The sequence below is a fragment of the Balaenoptera acutorostrata genome, chromosome 2 (assembly GCF_949987535.1).
Source record: "Balaenoptera acutorostrata chromosome 2, mBalAcu1.1, whole genome shotgun sequence".
Lineage (NCBI taxonomy): Eukaryota > Metazoa > Chordata > Mammalia > Artiodactyla > Balaenopteridae > Balaenoptera > Balaenoptera acutorostrata.
In genome coordinates, this window is record NC_080065.1 from 141,817,775 (window position 1) to 141,837,116 (window position 19,342).

At 45.2% G+C, this 19,342-nt stretch overlaps 2 protein-coding genes across 9 annotated transcripts in view; one reads left to right on the top strand and one right to left on the bottom strand.

The window, feature by feature from the left end:
- CYFIP2 (cytoplasmic FMR1 interacting protein 2) overlaps positions 1 to 19,342 on the top strand; it is a 130,917-nt gene that overhangs the window by 64,609 nt on the left and 46,966 nt on the right. For all 8 annotated transcript variants that reach the window (XM_057540560.1, XM_057540557.1, XM_057540556.1 and 5 more), the window contains 4 exons: positions 83 to 191; positions 4,628 to 4,747; positions 11,444 to 11,643; positions 12,514 to 12,601. In XM_057540560.1, the coding sequence (XP_057396543.1) occupies positions 83 to 191; positions 4,628 to 4,747; positions 11,444 to 11,643; positions 12,514 to 12,601 (517 nt within the window). The remainder of the gene's footprint in view (positions 1 to 82; positions 192 to 4,627; positions 4,748 to 11,443; positions 11,644 to 12,513; positions 12,602 to 19,342) is intronic.
- On the bottom strand, positions 14,640 to 17,414 carry FNDC9 (fibronectin type III domain containing 9). The gene is made up of 2 exons (XM_007165540.1): positions 17,346 to 17,414; positions 14,640 to 15,324 (listed from the first exon to the last, which is right to left on the bottom strand). Exon 2 carries the CDS (start codon positions 15,315 to 15,317, stop codon positions 14,640 to 14,642), a length of 678 nt encoding a protein of 225 aa, XP_007165602.1. The 5' UTR covers positions 15,318 to 15,324; positions 17,346 to 17,414.

Sequence of the window (19,342 nt, forward strand, 5' to 3'; positions counted from 1 at the left end):
TGGTTTGAAATACACATGGCTGGGTGATTGATCACCATCTACCGTCATGTTTACTGGCTTATTTCACTTTTATCCCTTCCAGTGTCCTGTTGGATAAACGTTTTAGGGCTGAATGTAAGAATTATGGAGTCATCATTCCATACCCACCATCCAACCGCTACGAAACGCTGTTGAAGCAGAGACACGTCCAGGTATGGTGACAGAGGTGGAATGGGCAGGAGAGAGGAACTGTGACGTTAGCCTAGAGATTGGAAATCAGGACTGCTTACCATCTTCCCTGGGTATTGCCCCGCGTGGGCTGCTGACTGTGGATATAACACCCCCTCAGAATCTTACAGTCAAGAGGCATTGGGCTTCCTTTGGTTCAAGTTCTAGGCTTCTCAGCCCAGCTGCCTTTCACCTCTGATGAGTAGCGGCCACCAAAGCCTTTGTCCTCCCGTCATAAGCTGCAGCCCACCTCCTTCAGTCGGGACTAATGTTCAGAAATGCGTATATCTACCCCTGAACAGAGCCCATTATGGTTTGTTTTTGTGGAGTTAGTCTCTGTTAACATTTGACCCCAGATGTAGAGGAAATTCTGCCAGGAGCTAGAAACATATCCCTGCTTAAAAATGTTCATGTGAGCCTGGCAGACAAAAATAGATGCTCCAGCAGACCTTGCATCCTACTCCTAAGCCCTGCTGTCAGCCGCACAGTGTTGAAATGCCCTTCATGCTGTGACCTCTGCATGCTTATCCTGTGGTTCACGTGTTTGTGGAGAAGACTTGGGTGAAGGGAAGCAGGGCTGAGACTGAGAAGATGCCCTGGATAAAGAGGAGAGGATTTGCCCTGGATAAAGAGGAGAGGATTTACCCTGGAAACCCTGGATATTCCCATTGCTCTGAGAAATCTAAGAGAAATGGAGAATCGTAAGAGGAAAAAACATTTTCACCTCTGCCAACAGTAAGGGCTCAAAGAGAGTTTTTCCTTCAGCCTCTCAGAAGATTACAGCTATCAGTTACCAGTGCAGCTAGAATTAGTCACAGGACATTAATCCTGAGGGCTTTGTGTGTGCTATAAGGAGCCTTAGTCAGTTGGTGGAAAATCTCTCCCAAAAGGGAAGCATAAAAAAATTAAATAGTTAAGAATAATCCTTGGGCACCTAGCAAAGTGCAGTGCACGCAACAGGTACTCAATAAATGTTTATTGCTATCTACGTAGCATCTGCAGTAATGTCCACGTGTACCCCAGTGGAAATTATCCTAAGCTATATTTTCCAGCCTGTAGTCAGCCCTTCTCCTCATGCTTTTAAATTCATCCCCGTAAAGGTACACGGTAGGCCCTCGCTGGGGGGATGGCTACTCCCTGGTGACTCTGAACTGGGGCACAGGACTGATACAGGAAGAACTTCAAGGGTAGATTCAGGATGTCAGCAATGCATGGGGTACCAGAGTGTGTCCTGAGCCTCTTTCTACAGTCTGAATGCATCGTATTTTTCCTCAACTTTTTTTTTTTAATATATCTTTATTGGAGTATAATTGCTTCACAATACTGTGTTAGTTCCTGTTGCACAACAAAGCTAATCAGCCATATGCATACACATGTCCCCATATCCCCTCCCTCCCATCCTCCCTATCCCACCCCTCTAGGTCATCGCAAAGCACCGAGCCGATCTCCCTGTGCTATGCTGCTGCTTCCCACTAGCCAACTATATTACATTCAGTACTGTATATATGTCGAAGATACTCTCACTTCGCCCCAGCTTCGCCCTCCCACCCCATGTCCTCAAGTCGATTTTCTGTGTCTACCTCTTTATTCCTGCCCTGCAACTAGGTTCATCAGTACCTTTTTTTTTTTTTTTTAGATTCCATATATATGTGTTAGCATACGGTATTTGTTTTTCTCTTTCTGACTTACTTCACTCTGTATGACAGACCCTAGGTCCATCCACCTCACTACAAATAACTCAATTTCGTTTCTTTTTATGGCTGAGTAATATTCCATTGTATATATGTGCCACATCTTCTTTATCCATTCATCTGTCAATGGACATTTAGGTTGGTTCCATGTCCTGGCTATTGTAAATAGTGCTGCCATGAACATCATGGTACATGTCTCTATTTGAATTATGGTTTTCTCCGGGTATATGCCCAGTAGTGGGATTGCTGGGTCATATGGTAGTTCTATTTTTAGTTTTTGAAGGAACCTTCATACTGTTTTCCATAGTGGTTGTATCAATTTACATTCCCACCAACAGTGCAGGAGGGTTCCCTTTTCACCACACTCTTTCCAGCATTTATTGGTTCTAGATTTTTTAATAATGTCCATTCTGACCTGCGTGAAGTGATACCTCATTGTAGTTTTGATTTGCATTTCTCTAATGATTAGTGATGTTGAGCATCCTTTCATGTGTTTGTTGGCAATCTGTATATCTTCTTCGGAGAAATGTCTATTTAGGTCTTCTGCCCATTTTTGGATTGGGTTGTTTGATTTTTTGATATTGAGCTGCGTGAGCTGCCTGTATATTTTGGAGATTAATCCTTTCTCAGTTGCTTTGTTTGCAAATATTTTCTCCCATTCTGAGGGCTGTCTTTTTGTATTGTTTATGGTTTCCTTTGCTGTGCAAAAGCTTTTAAGTTTCATTAGGTCCCATTTGTTTATTTTTGTTTTTATTTCCATTTCTCTAGTAGGTGGGTCAAAAAGGATCTTGCTGTGATGTATGTCATCTAGTGTTCTGCCTTTGTTTTCCTCTGAGAGTTTTATAGTGTCTGGCCTTAACACTAAGGCCTTTAATCCATTTTGAGTTTATTTTTGTGTATGGTGTTAGGGTGTGTTCTAATTTCATTCTTTTACCTGTAGCTGTCCAGTTTTCCCAGCACCACTTACTGAAGAGGCTGTCTTTTCTCCATTGTATATTCTCGCCTCCTGTATCAAAGATAAGGTGACCATATGTGTGTGGGTTTACCTCTGGGCTTTCTATCCTGTTCCATTGATCTATATTTCTGTTTTTGTGCCAGTCCCATACTGTCTTAGTTACTGTAGCTTTGTAGTATAGTCTGAAGTCAGGGAGCCTGATTCCTCCAGCTCTGTTTTTCTTTCTCAACATTGCTTTGGCTATTCAGGGTCTTTTGTGTTTCCATACAAACTGTGAAATTTTTTGTTCTAGTTCTGTGAAAAATGCCATTGGTAGTTTGATAGGGATTGCATTTAATCTGTAGATTGCTTTGGGTAGTCTAATCATTTTCACCATATTGATTCTTCCAATCCAAGAACATGGTATATTTCTCCATCTGTTTATGTCATCTTTGATTTGTTTCATCACTGTTTTATCGTTTTCTGAGTACAGGTCTTTCGCCTCCTGAGGCAGGTTTACTCCTAGGTGTTTTACTCTTTTTGTTGCAATGGTAAATGGGAGTGTTTCCTTAATTTCTCTTTCTGATTTTTCATTGTTGGTCTATAGGAATGCCAGAGATTTCTGTGCATTCATTTTGTATCCTGCAACCTTACCAAATTCATTGATTAGCACTAGTAGTTTTCTGGTGGCATCTTTAGGATTTTCTATGTGTAGTATCATGTCATCGGCAAACAGTGACAGTTTTACTTCTTCTTTTCCAATTTGGATTCCTTTTATTTCTTTTTCTTCTCTGACTGCTGTGGCTAAAACTTCCAAAACTATATAGAGTGGTAAGAGTGGACATCCTTGTCTTGTTCCTGATGTTAGTGGAAATGCTTTCAGTTTTTCACCATTGAGTATGATGCTTGCTGTGGGTTTGTCATATATGGCCTTTATTATGTTGAGGTACGTTCCCTCTGTGCCCATTTTCTGGAGAGTTTTTATCATAAATGGGTGTTGAATTTTGTCAAAAGCTTTTTCTGCATCTATTGAGGTGATCATATGGTTTTTATTCCTTAATTTGTTAATGAGGTGTATCACGTTGATTGATTTGCATATATTGAAGAATCCTTGCTTCCCTGGGATAAATCCCACTTGATCATGGTGTATGAGCCTTTTAATGTGCTGTTGGATTCTGTTTGCTGGTATTTTGTTCAGGATTTTGACATCTGTGTTCATCAAAGAATAACACAGTAAACACACAGATATACTTTGTAGCCAGATTCATGATTATTCATGTTTTAACCACATTTGATTCACTTTCTTTTACTCATGTATGTTTTTTTTCTCTCTCATAAATATAGTAAGTGTAGTTTAAATATATGTTTATAGTATATATAATTTTAAAAACATATTTTCATATAAATATTACGTTGACCAAAATGTTCATAACATCTTACAGAAAAATACCAAATGAACTTTTTGGCCAACCCACTATATTAAAATATATATTTTAATATACATACTTTTTTCTGAGCCAGTTGAAAGTAAGTTGGAGACATATGACACTTTACCACTGATACCTCAGCATGTATCTCCTAAGAACAAGGACATCCTTTCATCATCCAAATAGAATTATCATACTCAGGAAATTTAATAATACTGTTTTCTTCATAGAGTCCCTATTTGTCCTGGTCATGTTCTTTATAATTTTAGTACAATTTCCTATCAGTGCATTGCATTTAGTTGTCACGTGCCTGTGCAAACAAACCTTAAGTAACCTTGTGTCTCCCTCTCTCTCTCTCTTCCATGCAGCTGTTGGGTAGATCAATTGACTTGAACAGACTCATTACCCAGCGCATCTCTGCCGCCATGTATAAATCCTTGGACCAGGCCATCAGCCGCTTTGAGAGTGAGGACCTGACCTCCATCGTGGTAAGAGATGGGTGCCCTTGTGAGTTCTGCTCTGGGACTTCTCAGACTAGAAGCCTCATTGGGGGTTGTTGTTAGCCTGGTACTGAGCTAGTTACAGAGAAGCAACGGGTCTCTTTCTCATCTGAATGAGACGGGGAAAAAAAAAAAAGATTTAAAAAGAATAAGAGTAATCTTACCTTCCTGGTTGCCTAGAGGATGGGAGTGGAGAGGGGATCTTGAAATCTCTAGAAATGGCCAGCCCTGGGGCACAGCTGCTTGTCCTTTAGGATTCTACAGCTCCAGAAAGTAGCTGGCTGGTCCTAACAAACTAGGGAAGGTTACAAACAGCACCGTCAGCTTTGTGGGTATGCAGTAGTCTAGAGCCCACAGAGGCTCTTGACTGGTTTAATGCTCTGCTATCACCATCTTGGCATTCTTAATCATTTTCTAACAAGGGTCCCCACATTTTCATTTTGTGCTGGGACTTGCAAATTATATAGTTGTTCCTGATGCACAAGCATGGGACAGGCCTGCTACCTTCTTTTATTAATCAGCAATTTGAACTACTCTCTGCTAATTCTTTCCAAGAATTAGAATAACTTGATTGATCAGTCTTTCAGTGAATCAAAGGAAGCTTTTAATGCTTCAAAAGCAGGTGAGTAGAAGGAATGAGAGAAGTAGAAAATCACCACTAGAACACCACAGTAGTAATGGTTGCAGGCAAGATCCAGTAACAGATGCTAAAATTAGCGGGCAGAACTTTGAGAAGAGTATTTTATGATTCTTCTTATTATGAGGTTTCTAGAATAATGAGATTTATAGAGACAGAAAGTACAGTGGTGTTTGCCAAGGAATAGGGAGTTAGTGCTTAATGGGTACAGAGGTTCAGTTGGGGAGATTAAGAAGTTCTGGAGGTGGATGGTGGTGATGGTGGCACAACAATATGAATGCATCTAATGCCACAGAAGTGTACATTTAAAAAGGGTTAAAATGGTAAATTTTATGTTATCTATATTTCACCAAAGTTTTAAAATTACTCAAAACTTTTAAAAAAACTTAGAGAAGAAAAAGCATTCTTACATAGTCTTGAATTATCTCCTTCAAGATATTTATTAATTGCGAATGGAAGAATACTAATTTTACAATGGGGAAATCTAGCAGACACCATCTTTTTTTTTTTTTTTGCAGAATATATGTTATTATATTTATGTTTTCTCTTTTTTTTAACATCTTTATTGGAGTATAATTGCTTTACAATGTTGTGTTAGTTTCTGCTGTATAACAAAGTGAATCAGCTATACGTATACATATATCCCCATATCCCCTCCCTCTTGCGTCTCCCTCCCACCCTCCCTATCCCGCCCCTCTAGGTGGTCACAAAGCACTGAGCTGATCTCCCTGTGCTATGTGGCTGCTTCCCACTAGCTATCTATTTTACATTTGGTAGTGTATATATGTCCATGCCACTCTCACTTCGTCCCAGCTTACCCTTCCCCCTCCCCGTGTCCTTAAGTCCACTCTCTACGTCTGTGTCTTTATTCCTGTTCTGCCCCTAGGTTCTTCAGAACCTTTTTTTTTTTTTTAGATTCCATATATATGTGTTAGCATACGGTATTTGTTTTTCTTTTTCTGACTTACTTCACTCTGTATGACAGACTCTAGGTCCATCCACCTCACTACAAATAACTCAATTTTGTTTCTTTTTATGTCTGAGTAATATTCCATTGTATATATGTGCCACCTCTTCTTTATCCATTCATAGCAGACACCATCTTAACCAAGCATGAAAGGTTAATATCACCAGAAATAAGGTATATTCATGTATCCCCTGATATGTATGCATAATCTCAATCTAAGCATGAGAATATATCAAATAAACCCAAGTCAAATGGCATTCAGAAATGAACAATGCTTTTCAAAAGCATCCAGAACATAAAAGACAAAGAGATACTGAAATCTGTTAGAGATTGGAAAAGACTAAGGAGACATGACAACTCAGTGCAATGTGGAATTCTGGATTGAACCCTAAAATGGAAAAAAAAAAAAAACCTTTGTGGAGAAAAATGATGAAATTTGAATAAGGTCTGTCATTTAGTTCATAGAATTGTACCAATGTTAGTTTCCTACTTTAGGTAACTTATGTAAGAGGTTAACATTGGAGAAACTGGGTCAGGAATATGCAGGAAGTCTGCAGTTTTCACAGCTTCTTTGTAAGTCTAAAATTATTTCAAAATAAAAAGGGTTTGTTTTTTTTTTAATGGACAAAGTGGTTTTTTAAAAAGGGGCTGGGACTTCCCTGGTGGTGCAGTGGTTAAGAATTCGCCTGCCAATGCAGGGGACATGGGTTCGATCCCTGTTCCAGGAAGATCCCACATGCCACGGAGCAACTAAGCCCGTGTGCCACAGCTACTGAGCCTGTGCGCTGCAACTACTGAAGCCCGCGTGCCTAGTAACAAGAGAAGCCACCGCAATGAGGAGCCTGCGCACAACAGCAAAATGTAGCCCCCCCCACTCACCCCAACTAGAAAAGGCCCGCGCGCAGCAACAAAGACCCAATGCAGCCAAAAAATAAGTTAAAAAAAATTAAATAAAAAAAGAAAGAAAGAAAGAAAAAGGGACTAAGAACTAGGACTCTAGCATCAGAAAGACCTTGGGGTCCCAGTCCTGGCCCCGCCACTTAACTAGCTGGGTGATCTTGGGTGAGTTACTTATACTGCAAGCCTGTAGTACAGTGGAGGAAATGTTAGAATCCACCTCATAGACGTGTCGAAAGGATGAAATGAGATACTGCCTGGAAAGAGCTTTGCATAGTTCCTTGCACTTAAAGAAAATAGCTTATGAAAAAAGAGAAACATAGAAATTTTGAGCTACAAATGAGGTGCTCTCAGGGTAGATTCTCAGAAGCATTTCCAAGAGAACTTGACCCAACTGCCCACCTAAGTACTGGGTCACTGACTTTGAGAGACTATGATATAGCACAAGTTCTTCTGGGAGATCTACTTTAAGAAATATTTTTCTTTGCCAAATGTTAACAGTGATTATCTCCAAGAGGTGGGATTTTTGTTTTTATCTTCTTTGTTTATCTGTATCTTCTAGTTTTCCAGTAATGAATGAGCATATCTTATGGAAAAACTGGTTTTGGGGTGTGTGTGGGTATCTATGGCCTCTTCCCAGCCCTTGAAAGGCACTGAATGTTCTTTTAGCTGGGAACAGAATCAAAACAAACAGTGAAAGCCTGTGTTTGTCAGGTGAGGGCAACATCCCCCAGGAGAGTAGCCACTTCCCATGAAGCCCATGAAGAGGAGAGCCCAGGGATGCTCTCTCCTGTAGGGTCAGGAGGCCCCCACTGCCTTGGCTGAGAAGCCTTCTGCCTCTTCTGAGAAACAAAGCAAAGGATGTGCTCCCCTCAGCCCTTCCCTCCACCTTAGAAGTTCCGTCCTGAGATAGGGGAGGGGGTGGCTTGATGCCCAGTTGGGAGGGTTGCAGAGATTTCATTGGTCGGTGGCCCTCATCCTACGCAGCTGAGCAAATAGATTCTCGGAGGGATCTGATGCCAAAGTTGAGAGCTGGCAGCCTGCAGGCTGTGTTTTGTTTAGGCTGCGAAGCATATTTTAAATTTGGAGCCAACACTTAACACTTGGAAGAATTCGAATAAAACTGCAGAAGCTCTGGCAACCTCAGACCAGCCTTTCCAGATGGCAGCAATTGCCTAGAAATGACTAGACTTTCCCATCAGCTGGGCTGGGCTCTCCTGGGTTTGCCGCAGGCCCTGTGGCACAATTCATTCATGAGATGACCTACCAGGCCTTGCTGTGCCTGAGTTTGAGACCCCTATTCTCCTGGCCCGCCTGGACCACAGAGCTGGTTAACGGCCAAGTGCGGCTGACACTCAAGTTTTCTGGTTCCCGTGGAAAAGCCCTTTCCACTACTTCACAGAAGTTGCCCATTTGGGTGTTTTGTTTCCCCAGTGCTGCTTCTCTGTGTTGCCCCCCAGTAAATCGGCTTTACTACAGAGAGCTGACATCCTCTCAGAAGGCACGTGGACCACCCCTGTGGCCTTCTAAACCTCTGTGCCTTGATGCACTGAGCCCTGCATCCCTCAGGCAAGTGCCCTCTTCTGATTGAAAGGCTGGAAGTACACGGCTGATGCAAAACACAGTTTGTATTACGTAATAAAAACTCCTGTGGCATGGCGGAAGAAGTGGACCTACATTTCCAGCACCCCCATATCAGCGGAGTTGAGCCCTCTCTCCTTCAGTCTCTGATGCACATCTTTGAGACCGTTAAAATCACAGAACATTAGAACAGAAATTGTTCAATCCCAGTTTGTCATCTGTAGCTCTCTTCATGGTAACAGGGCACCTCCATGTGCTAAGGGACTCAGTGATCTTAGAAATAAAATCATGCACATTCATTGCATTTATTTATTTATTTACTTACTTACTTTTACTTACTTACTTACCCACCCTAAGTGAATAGGAACAAAAATGCCATCCAGCTAGCTAGGCCCCAAGAGATGGAAGCAGACAGTTGATTCTGCATTTCCACCCTTCATTTACTTCACGGTGCGCAGTGACTGGAAACTTACTCTTCCAGCTACCATTCCAGAATTGCAATCCAGACTTTGGCCTTCTTTCAAGAGATGGCAGGATCTGCCATCACTAAGCCCCATTCCGACGTAGTAACAAATAATCAGATGGCGTGAAGTAGCCGCTCCACCTTTATCTGGCAGCGGCTCTCCAATTTGCCACGGACAGCCCAGCCCGGGGCTCCCTCCTCCCCCTGCTTGTCTCACTTTGATATAGTATTTTGCCCCCGATTTAGAGCCACAGAATCTGAGTTTCAGAGAGACGAAGCTTCAAGATTGGAAGCGTGGTCTGGGTCTACCACACTCTGGACCCCAACCAGAGTCAGAGGGGTCTTGTGGCTGATGAGAATAAAATTGAATCTCTGGTGTGAGGCCACCTCCTATGACTGTAGACAACTGGGCTCCAAGGCCCAGCTCTTACAGCTGGCCCTCTGACCATCCCACCTCCTGGCCACGCTCTGGGGAACTGCCTTTGCCGACGTTCTTTTAGCTTTTATGTTGTAAAGCCATCTTTACTTTTCAAAGGGCTTTCTCAGTCATTGCTCCTTTATTCCAGGCAGCTGTGTCACAGGGGCCAAACACACGTGATTTGGAGTCAGAAGACCTGGGATCACATCCTAAGCCCTGTTCTGTATTCGCTCTATGACCCTGAGCAAGTTACTTCACCCTCTGAGCCTCGGTTTTCCCCTCTATGAAACAGGGGCAGTCATACCCATCTCAAAAGTTGGCTTAACCACTACAGTATAGGAGTGTCCTAGAGCATCACAGAGATGCTTTCTGCACAGGATTGTGCTTTGATTCTCTTTGATAGCAATACAGCAAGGAACTAAAGCCAGTCCAAAGGATTTTATCCTTTTTACTTCCTAGCAAGTGCAGTGACCTGCTCTGTCCAGATATTATCCACTCTGCTCCTGTTCTCTGCCTGAAGGTTGGATTTCAAATGACCAGGGCCCACAGCTCATGCACGTCCTTGGTCCACAGCTTGCAGCCAAACCTTTGCCAACATGTGTAACCAACCCCTGTGTGACTGAGGGGCACAGGAGGAGTCCAGAGGAGGGAACGTTCTGCCCACAGCTGTTTTTTTAAATTTCTGTAGTATACAACTGTTAAGAATGTGAACTTTGGAGCCCAGCTTCCTGGATTTGAAGCCAAGTTACTGCACTTCTTAAAGCCTAGTTTCTATATGTATACAGTAAGAACAGCCATCATGCTGACCTTATAGGGGTTTTTGAGCATGAAGTGAGTTAACACATATAAAGTGCTTAGAATACTGCTTGGCATGTATTAGACTGAACCATAAAAAATTACTAACATTGGGCTTCCCTGGTGGCGCAGTGGTTGGGAGTCTGCCTGCTAATGCAGGGGACGCGGGTTCGAGCCCTGGTCTGGGAAGATCCCACATGCCGCAGAGCGGCTGGGCCCGTGAGCCACAATTACTGAGCCTGCGCGTCTGGAGCTGTGCTCCGCAACAGGAGGGGCCGCGATGGTGAGAGGCCCGCGCACCGTGATGAGGAGTGGCCCCCGCTTGCCACAACTAGAGAAGGCCCTAGCACAGAAACGAAGACCCAACATAGCAATCAATCAATCAATCAATCAATAAAAAAATAAATCTTTAAAAAAAAAAAAAATTACTAACATTGAGTGGTGTTTGACCTAAAAAACAGTAGTTTCACATGGTCCAACCTAATTGTAAGTACTTAGTAGGTGGTAGCTCTTTTGATTGCTTTCTGCAGGGTGGAGATAGAGCCTCTGGTGATGGATGGATGTTCACAACTTTCCTTTACTTTACTTGCAGCTCAGAGGGACAGGCTTTTTCCTTACTAACCTAGAAGCTGGAGAGCAAGTAGTCATGCTTTTCTACCCAAGGGGGTGCAGACAAGGGATTTGCACATGGTCTGTGGTCCCCTTCTGTGGGCAGGCATGCAGCCTCCCTGGGCATGGTCTGGTACTTCCTTCACTCAGAAGAAGGGAATGTCGCATACTACTGTAGCGGTCCTAGTCCCATGCTGGCCGTTATGAAGTTGTCTGAGGGGCCCTCACCTGCATGAAAGGCATCTGTCAGATAATGGTGCCTGCGTGCAAGGCGCATGTGTAAGTCCTCAGCAGCCGCGGGCTCTCTCTCTGGGCAGGAGCTGGAGTGGCTGCTGGAGATCAACCGGCTCACACACCGGCTGCTGTGTAAGCACATGACCCTGGACAGCTTCGATGCCATGTTCCGGGAGGCCAATCACAACGTGTCTGCCCCCTACGGCCGCATCACCTTGCACGTCTTCTGGGAGCTGAACTTCGACTTTCTCCCCAACTACTGCTACAATGGGTCCACCAACCGGTAAGGGAGTCTCTGTGCAAAGCAGAGTGGGGGTGGCAGTAGAAGCAGCCAGCTGTCTCCTCCAGATGAGCCCTCTCAGTGTCATCAGGGCCTGGCTCACGGCCAGCATAGAATAAGTATGTGCCAGAGTCACGGAAGGGTCTGGGAGGAATCCACACACTTAGCAAGATGGACTTGCGGTTCTCTAAAGATTTGGAACTTTCAATCCTCTTGTGCAGAGATCTGCACACTCCAGCCCACAAGGCACCCACCCCTAGTTGCCAGCTCTTTTTGTTCAGCCCGTGAGCTAAGAATGGTATTGATATTTTGAGATGGCTAGGGAAAAAATCCAAAGAATTATAATTTGGTGACAAGTAGAAATTATTTGAAATTCACAAAGTTTTATTGGAACTCTGCCATCCATGCTCACTCATTTACGGTTTATGAGCATGTTTATGGGTGCTTCCATGCTACAGCAGAGTTGAGTAGTTGTGACAGAGACCATCTGGCTGGCAAAGCGGAACATATTTGCTATCTGGGCCTTTACAGAAAGAGTTTGCAGCACTCTGCTCTTGAGGAAACCAAACTGAGGGTGGAGGGTCCAAGCCCTGGAGAAGGCTGTTTTCAGGCCCACCCTGTTCTCGACTTTCTTGACCACTGTCTGAGCAGCTGCAAGCCCAGAGTCGAGCCTGTGAACCTGGATTACAGTGTTCCCATCTATGAAGAGGAGATAGGAGTTAAACGGGAGTCTGTCAGAAGTACCTGTATAGGCCACCGCCTAAGAAACAGTGTGGTTGCACCTGATCAGGAAGGGCTCCCGCTATATCATGTCCCGTGAAGAATAATATTAGGACCCAGTTAACTGCCGCCCCATCTCTTTTCTTCTACTAGTTTTGTCCGAACTGCCATTCCTTTCACCCAAGAACCGCAAAGAGATAAACCTGCCAACGTCCAGCCTTATTACCTCTATGGGTCCAAGGTGAGTGGTCTTGCCTGTGTCCTACTTCTAAGAGGACTAGTGAGCAAAAGCAGATAGAAGAGTGTTCCCCAAATCAGAAAAGCAAGAAGCATGGAGATACAGAGGCAGCAGTGAAATCCAGGCAGAAACAGCTGCAAGTATATTCATCTTTATTTGTTCACAACTAGCAGGGGTGAGGGTGAGCGCAGACCTGGTGGGGCTGGATTCTGGGCAGGAACAGTCTGGGGGGGACTTTACGAGGCAAGCAGGGAAATAGGTGTGTGGGTCTCCTTGTCTCGGCGTCCCATCTCCTCCTGTTCCCGGTTGATTCATTGCGGTATCATCCTGCGATTCGGGGATTTTGTGCTCCGTGAAGATGAGGGATTTGCAGACAGGAAGCAGTTGGGAAGGTGGAGCTTTGAAGGAAATCCCAGATGGCCGGAGTTAGAGCTGAGTGGTCTCCTCCTGTCTCTTTGCTGCTTTGTTCACAATGCCAGTCCTGACACTAACAAAGCTTCCCAGGTGGTGCCTGTTCTGGACTTTCAGTCCTTTGCCATTCGTTAAACAGACATTCCTTAAGCCCCCACTGTAGGCCAGATGCTGGGCAGGTTCTCCGTGCTGGGGATTTAGCAGAGGTTGAAGCAGACGCATCTCCACCCTCCTCCAGCTCCATTTCCACACCCGGGGTGGGCACTGGGGAACACCCTTCACAAAGTCTTACCATCACCATGACATATGTAGGAGATCGTTTCTTACCCTGCGGGTTTGTGTGGGAGAACACCACAGAAAGGGTGCAGTAGCTCAACAACAACGGCAAAAAAGCCAAGATTTTTTTGTGTGTGATGGATGAAAAATTGCCACCTTTGACCCCATTTTCACAAAGTAAGCACAGATAGACTTAGAAGAGGAAGTGACTGGATAAATATAGCATGATTAGAAAAGGTGCTTCTCTAGGTCGGGGAGCCCTAGATTGGGAAGTGTGAGGAACCAAGATGAGTGCCCTTCACTTGGGCCTGAATGTGGGGCTTAGAAAGTCTTAGGATGATGCTGAGAGAGTACAGGTGTCTTCTCCAGAGCAGCCAGTCTGGTCAAGGCAACTCTCTCAAATCAGGGAACCCTTACAGACAGCACTGTAGACAGTTCACAGTCATGGCATGAATTAACAGTCACTCACAAAGTAACTCCCTTTGCAATACTCTTTCAAACCTTGCTGATTATATCAAGGAGCAAGTCTTATGTTGGTGCTAATATGTCTTTAATACCTTTCCAACGACTGCTAATCTCCCTTTTGATCAGAGATGAGAGAGCCCTGAGCTCAGAGTCCTTAGTAGGCAATAGTATCCAAGTCAAATTTAATATTGTTTTGTTTTCATTCTATTTATTATATCTCTTCCCTTCTATTTATAGCAGGAGGGTGCTGGTTTTTCATTTGGGGAGTAGCATAAGGCTATGTTTTAAAATAAGTTTAAAAAATGAGTCAATTTAAAGAAAAGGTATTGTTAATAATCGTAAAGATAGTCTGTGGTTTAAAAAAAAGTGAAGATGGGGTATAAAGTGGTGTGCGATTGGCTGAAAGTTGGAAAACACTCCAGAGCAAGGCTTCTCACATCTTTCCAAAATAATGCCCCTCAACAGCAGAGGAGACTGGACGTTTGCCTCAGCTGACTGAAAGCATAACTAAAGAGCCCATCTTCAACTCAAAAATCTCCTGGAAGTTTTGTGTTTTATTTAAGTCATGCAGGTTTCACTTTCTATACCATAATAATATTCATGGTTGTTTTAATATTGAAATAATGCTTTTAGTTCCTAACTGAGCCCCCCTACCCTAAATGGGCACTCCTAAGAGACACCGTGTTCCTCCCTTTGCACACCAGGGGGTTATGTGTTTTCCAGCTAGAGAAGCTTTGTCAAAGGGCATTCATCCAACCAGGTGGTCCATGCGTCAGAGCTCTGACATTTGAGGGGAGGCGAATGGGTAGTCTACAGATGCGTTTTTACCGGAGACCTGCTGCGTGGAGGGCTTTAAGCTACCTGATGTGGGCTGCCTCCCCTCCACCTCTCACTCCCCAAAAGGAGGCAGTGCGACAGGATGAGCACCGCCCTCCCTCTGCAGGGCACCCACGTCGGGGGCATCCTGTTCGGCCGCTGCGGCTTCCGGTTCCGCGTCAGCTCCGGAGTGCTTGCGTGGCACTTCCACCAGGGGGAGCCCCTGCAGGTCTTCCTCCCCCTGGCCCAGACCCGGGGCCTCCTCTGGCCATCTCACCAGGCCATTGGCTTCCTCCATGAGGCCGGCTCTGTAAGACCATCGAGGCTCATGGCAACGGATACACCAGAACTGGAGGCAGATGAAGGCTAAGACTGCCGTGAAGCAGGCCAGCAGAATGGCCATCAGCACCCAAAGGGAGATCTGGGGGTCCACCAGGGAACTTCCAGCAGCCAGTGGACTCTTATCCAGGGTGTGGAACATGGTGCAGTAGTGCCTGTAGGGGAAGAGGATCTTCTTGCAGCTGACGCACAGGAAGTAGAGAGTGGAAGGGTTGAGGTGTTGCAGCACCGCGGAGCTGATTGTTCGAGGCACCTTCTCCTCGTGGTGGAAGCTGTAGCGAAGATAGCCAGAGAAGATGCTGTTCCAGTTGGGCCTGTACATAATATGGTAATAGTCCTCCAGGCAGGGCTCCGAGGACGACCAGGAAATGACGGCTCCCGTATAAGAAACGTTCCCAACCTCGATGTTCATCTCGATTCTGAAACCAGAATCAAAGTGCAGAGTGTCATCTCCTCATTTAAGTGTTTATTTATGATAATCATAGCCACCATGCATTGAGCATTCGAGATGGGGACTAATATGGACCCAGATTTACAGACAAAGAGATGGAGGCCAAGAGGTGACAGTACTCAGCTAAGCAGAGCCGAGAAATGGCAGAACCACGGTTCAAATCAGGGCTGCCTCATACCAGAGGTGGGGGCCTTCAGGCCCAAGAGAGATGCACCCACATCCCCCAGCCTCATCCTGCCGTGGCTGAGATTCTTTAAATACAACATTGTTCCCAAACCTTAAAAAAAGAAGGGGAAAAAAGGCAATGAAAGGAAAAAATCAGCACAGCCTCAGAGTCTCCACGTTAGTCACCACGGGTCTGTGATCTCCAGGTCAGGCAGTTGTTTCACTTAAAATTTCCCTCTGGAACTCCTGTTTCTGCCCCAAGTGCTGTGAGCTCATTCATCTAGAACATTCTGGCCACTGTGTTTTTAGCCTCCAAGTGCCGTAGCCAGAGGAGATTTGCGTCGTCACTCAGCGGCAGCTGATTTCTCCCCAAAGCCTCTGCTCATGTTTCGTCCATTCGTTAGCTTTTTTCAAAGCTGAATTACCCAGGAAATGAGTTTCACAGGTCAAGATAATCAGCTCCGAATACCAGCATAACTGCTACTGTTTGATGCCTGCTGGTTCTGTGACTGTTAATGATGGTAATAACCAGCAACAGCGAGCAGTTGCTATGTCACAGGTCACTAGAAGCTCAACATATAAGAATAAATATCCTTTATTCATCACACCCTCTGAACTAGATTCCCATTCTACAGATGAGCAATCTGAGAGGAGCAATCAGCTAACAAGTACAAGACCCAAAGCCACGTGACCACTGGAGTTACTAAGGCAAGGCTGCCGGGTTTAGTCATAGAATGTTACTGCAAAATGAGGTGCTGGTGCTAAGACAGGGTTGCTCTTTTTCCCGACACGTGAAATGAGCCCTCTTCAGGTCGCCAGCCCTCTTGCTTTGCTAAAAGTGCGCCATCTTCGAGCTTTTTAGTTTCTTTTTAATTCTCTGTGTTTGAGAGAGATTGTTCTCCTCCACTGAATTTCCCCTGAGCTAAAATTCAGAGACAGCCATAGTCAACCTGTGTATGTTCACGGATAGATCTCACCCATCTCAGTTCTCTGCCCCTCCTCTCTCACACGAAACGCAGAAGGTTTCATTGCAGATTGCAGTGACAGAGGAAAAAACAGTCGATCAAATTTTAAGCTGAATTGGATGTTAAGCCACACTGACTGCGATTACGAGCTGCTTTCTCTCCTCCCTGCTTCCCTCCAACCACCTGTGTTCGTGCCTGTGCTCCTAGAGGAAGTGAGCTGCAGGAAGATGCCGAGCAGTGAATGATTTTTCAGGCCTTCTTTTTCTTCTCTATGGATGACAGTGACCTAAATTGCTCAGGAAGGGGAGTTCTTTTCCGTTTGGCTGGAAATTTTCTCCCAGAAAAATGGGGGATGAAAGGGACAAGGCAGGTGTGCTCAGATCCCTCCAGCGAGAGTCTTTGCAGAGGACACTGAGTGTCTGCGCTCCCTCCATGGGTCTCCTTCTCATACACGCCCGTCCACCCCGCCACACCCCTATAAATAGGGACCACAATGAAAAGAGCTTAATTCATTACTTACGATACAGAGGCAATAGCCCTCATAAACCCTTCCCTCAGGAGCGATCAGGAATGCTGTTTCTTGTCATGAATCTCTTCTCCTGTTTGCCTCACATCTGTGCTGGCTGTCTTTGCAGACTGAGTTTTCTACAGCAGGCATTTTGAAGAGCTTTCTGTCAAGATGCAGCATTCACAGCTTTTAGGACTAAGTGTCTCCCATTATTTATTTCTCTTCCACTGCTTCTGTTTCTAAATCCCCCCTATTTTTAGCTGTTCGTATTACTACTGCCCGACCCTCCTCCAAGCGGTGTGAAAGGAAAAGCCATTTCCATTTCCAAGAAGAGCCATTTGTGTCCCTTACCTGGTGTTCACAGTGGATCCGGTTAGAATGCAGCCCTCAGAGGCAGAGTGGACCAAAGCTGAAGGATGGTGCCTTCTCCCCTCCTCTGCTCTGGGCTCTCCTTGATGTCTCTCTCACCACTGTCTGAGTAATTCCACTGTCGCCCCCAACGCTCACATTATTCATTTCTTCAGATCAGTATCATTCACCATGGCAACCAGCAGGCATCTGTACGCACGATGTCTCAGGGACCAGTCTGGAAAGGCTTTTGCCCAGTGAGAGGAGCTCTCATTCCTTTGGCCAAAAAAAAAAGGCAAACAATCCCCTGCACACTGATCCTCAGAGTGGTACTAATTCTTCAAAGTCTCCTAAATTGTGTCTCTAATAAGCTAGTTATCATTTTTCTCCCCATCTAGACCTTCTTTGGACAGTGGTTGCAAATGCAAAGCTGCCGTTCTCTGTTTTCCCACAAGTAAAACACTAATTACATCCTCATCCCCTCCCACCCCACCCCACTGCCACCCCACCTCCTTACCCACCTCTATACCCTCCTCTTTCTTTATTCTTGCCTCCTGTGGCATTACCTAGTTGTATGCCACTGGTCAAGACACTTTTAGTCTCTGGGCCTCAGTTTCATCATCTGTAAGGCTGATCGCTTGGGCTAGATCAGGATGTCAGGTAGAAAACATGAGTGCCACCCCCCTGCCCAGGCCTGAACCCACGTGAGGCTTGCTGAACTGCCAGAACACTCGTACTGAGTTGGTTTGAGCATTCCCCACCCCTACCCCTCACCAAATTCAGGTCCACCCAGAACCTCAGAATGTGACCTTAGTTGGAGGTAGGGATTTTGTGAATTTAATTAGTTAAGGATCTGGAAATGTTATCATCCTGGATTTAGGGGGAGCCCTAAATCCAATGACTGGTGTCTTCGTAAGAGAAAGGAGAGGGAGATTTATATACAGAGAGATGCAAAGGGTAGAAGCCATGTGAAGACAGAAGCAGAGATTGGAGTGATGCTGCCATAAGCCAAGGACTGCCAGGGACCTGCAGGAGCTGGAAGATGCAAGGAAGGATTCTCTCCTAGAGCCTTTGGAGGGAGCGTGGCCCTGCCAGCACCTTGATTTCAGGCCTCCAGAACTGTGAGAGATTCTAATGTTTGAAGCCACCATGTTTGTGGTAATTTGTTACAGCAGCCCTAGCTCCGATGGATTTAGACCTGAATCATATAACACAAATCAGGCATTTTTAAAAGTCATCTTTTTTCTTCTTGGTTCTTGGCCAAAGTATCCAAGTGGACCCATGAAGGTCTCCTTTTGATTCACATCAGTGATAATCAAAAAGTTATAAAGAGTTGCCCGGTGAGTCACAGACCCTCCCCAGGCCAAGGGTCTCTGTGAGGCGTGGGGTCTCGGAATGCCCGGTGTCCCTCAACTAGACACTTGCTCTGTGCTTCCCTCCCGTGGCATTCAGTTTTCCCAGAGGTCTGTCTAGAATCTGCTGTAATGCATGCTAATGGCGACTCCCTGCAGAGCATGAAAGCGTCCTCTCCACAGAAAGGCCAATGCAGTAGTTTGCAGATGCCTTTTGAAAAGGTTATTTTGAGGGGAATAAAAATAACCAGCGTTAGGGGGCCTGTGGAGTGACGAGCTGGAGCTCAAGCCTTTGCCCCTGAAAACAAGAATTTATTTTTAAAGCTCCTGGGTGCCATTTTTCACCCTGAGCTTTTTATCTGAGAAGTTGAGACACTTGGAGGATATGAGGCCTAGAAGTCCTCTTGGTTCACAGATCCTGAGAGAAGGGATGGCTTTCCTCAGGCCAGGTGACTGATTAGTGGCAGAGCCAGGAGTGGAACCCGGGTCCCTGACTCCAAGTCCAGGGCTCATCCTTTTCCTTTAGGCCATCACCATTCCCCAGCAGCCCCCAGAGAAGCCAGTGAGTCCTTGTGGATGAGACGGATCGTCTGGGGACACTTGGCTCAGGAGATCGCACCCCAACCAGGCTCACTGTCTTCACCTTCA

Excerpts from the sequence above, each read along its gene's own strand:
- FNDC9 (XM_007165540.1), bottom strand. The coding sequence starts at position 15,317 with ATGAACATCGAGGTTGGGAACGTTTCTTATACGGGAGCCGTCATTTCC.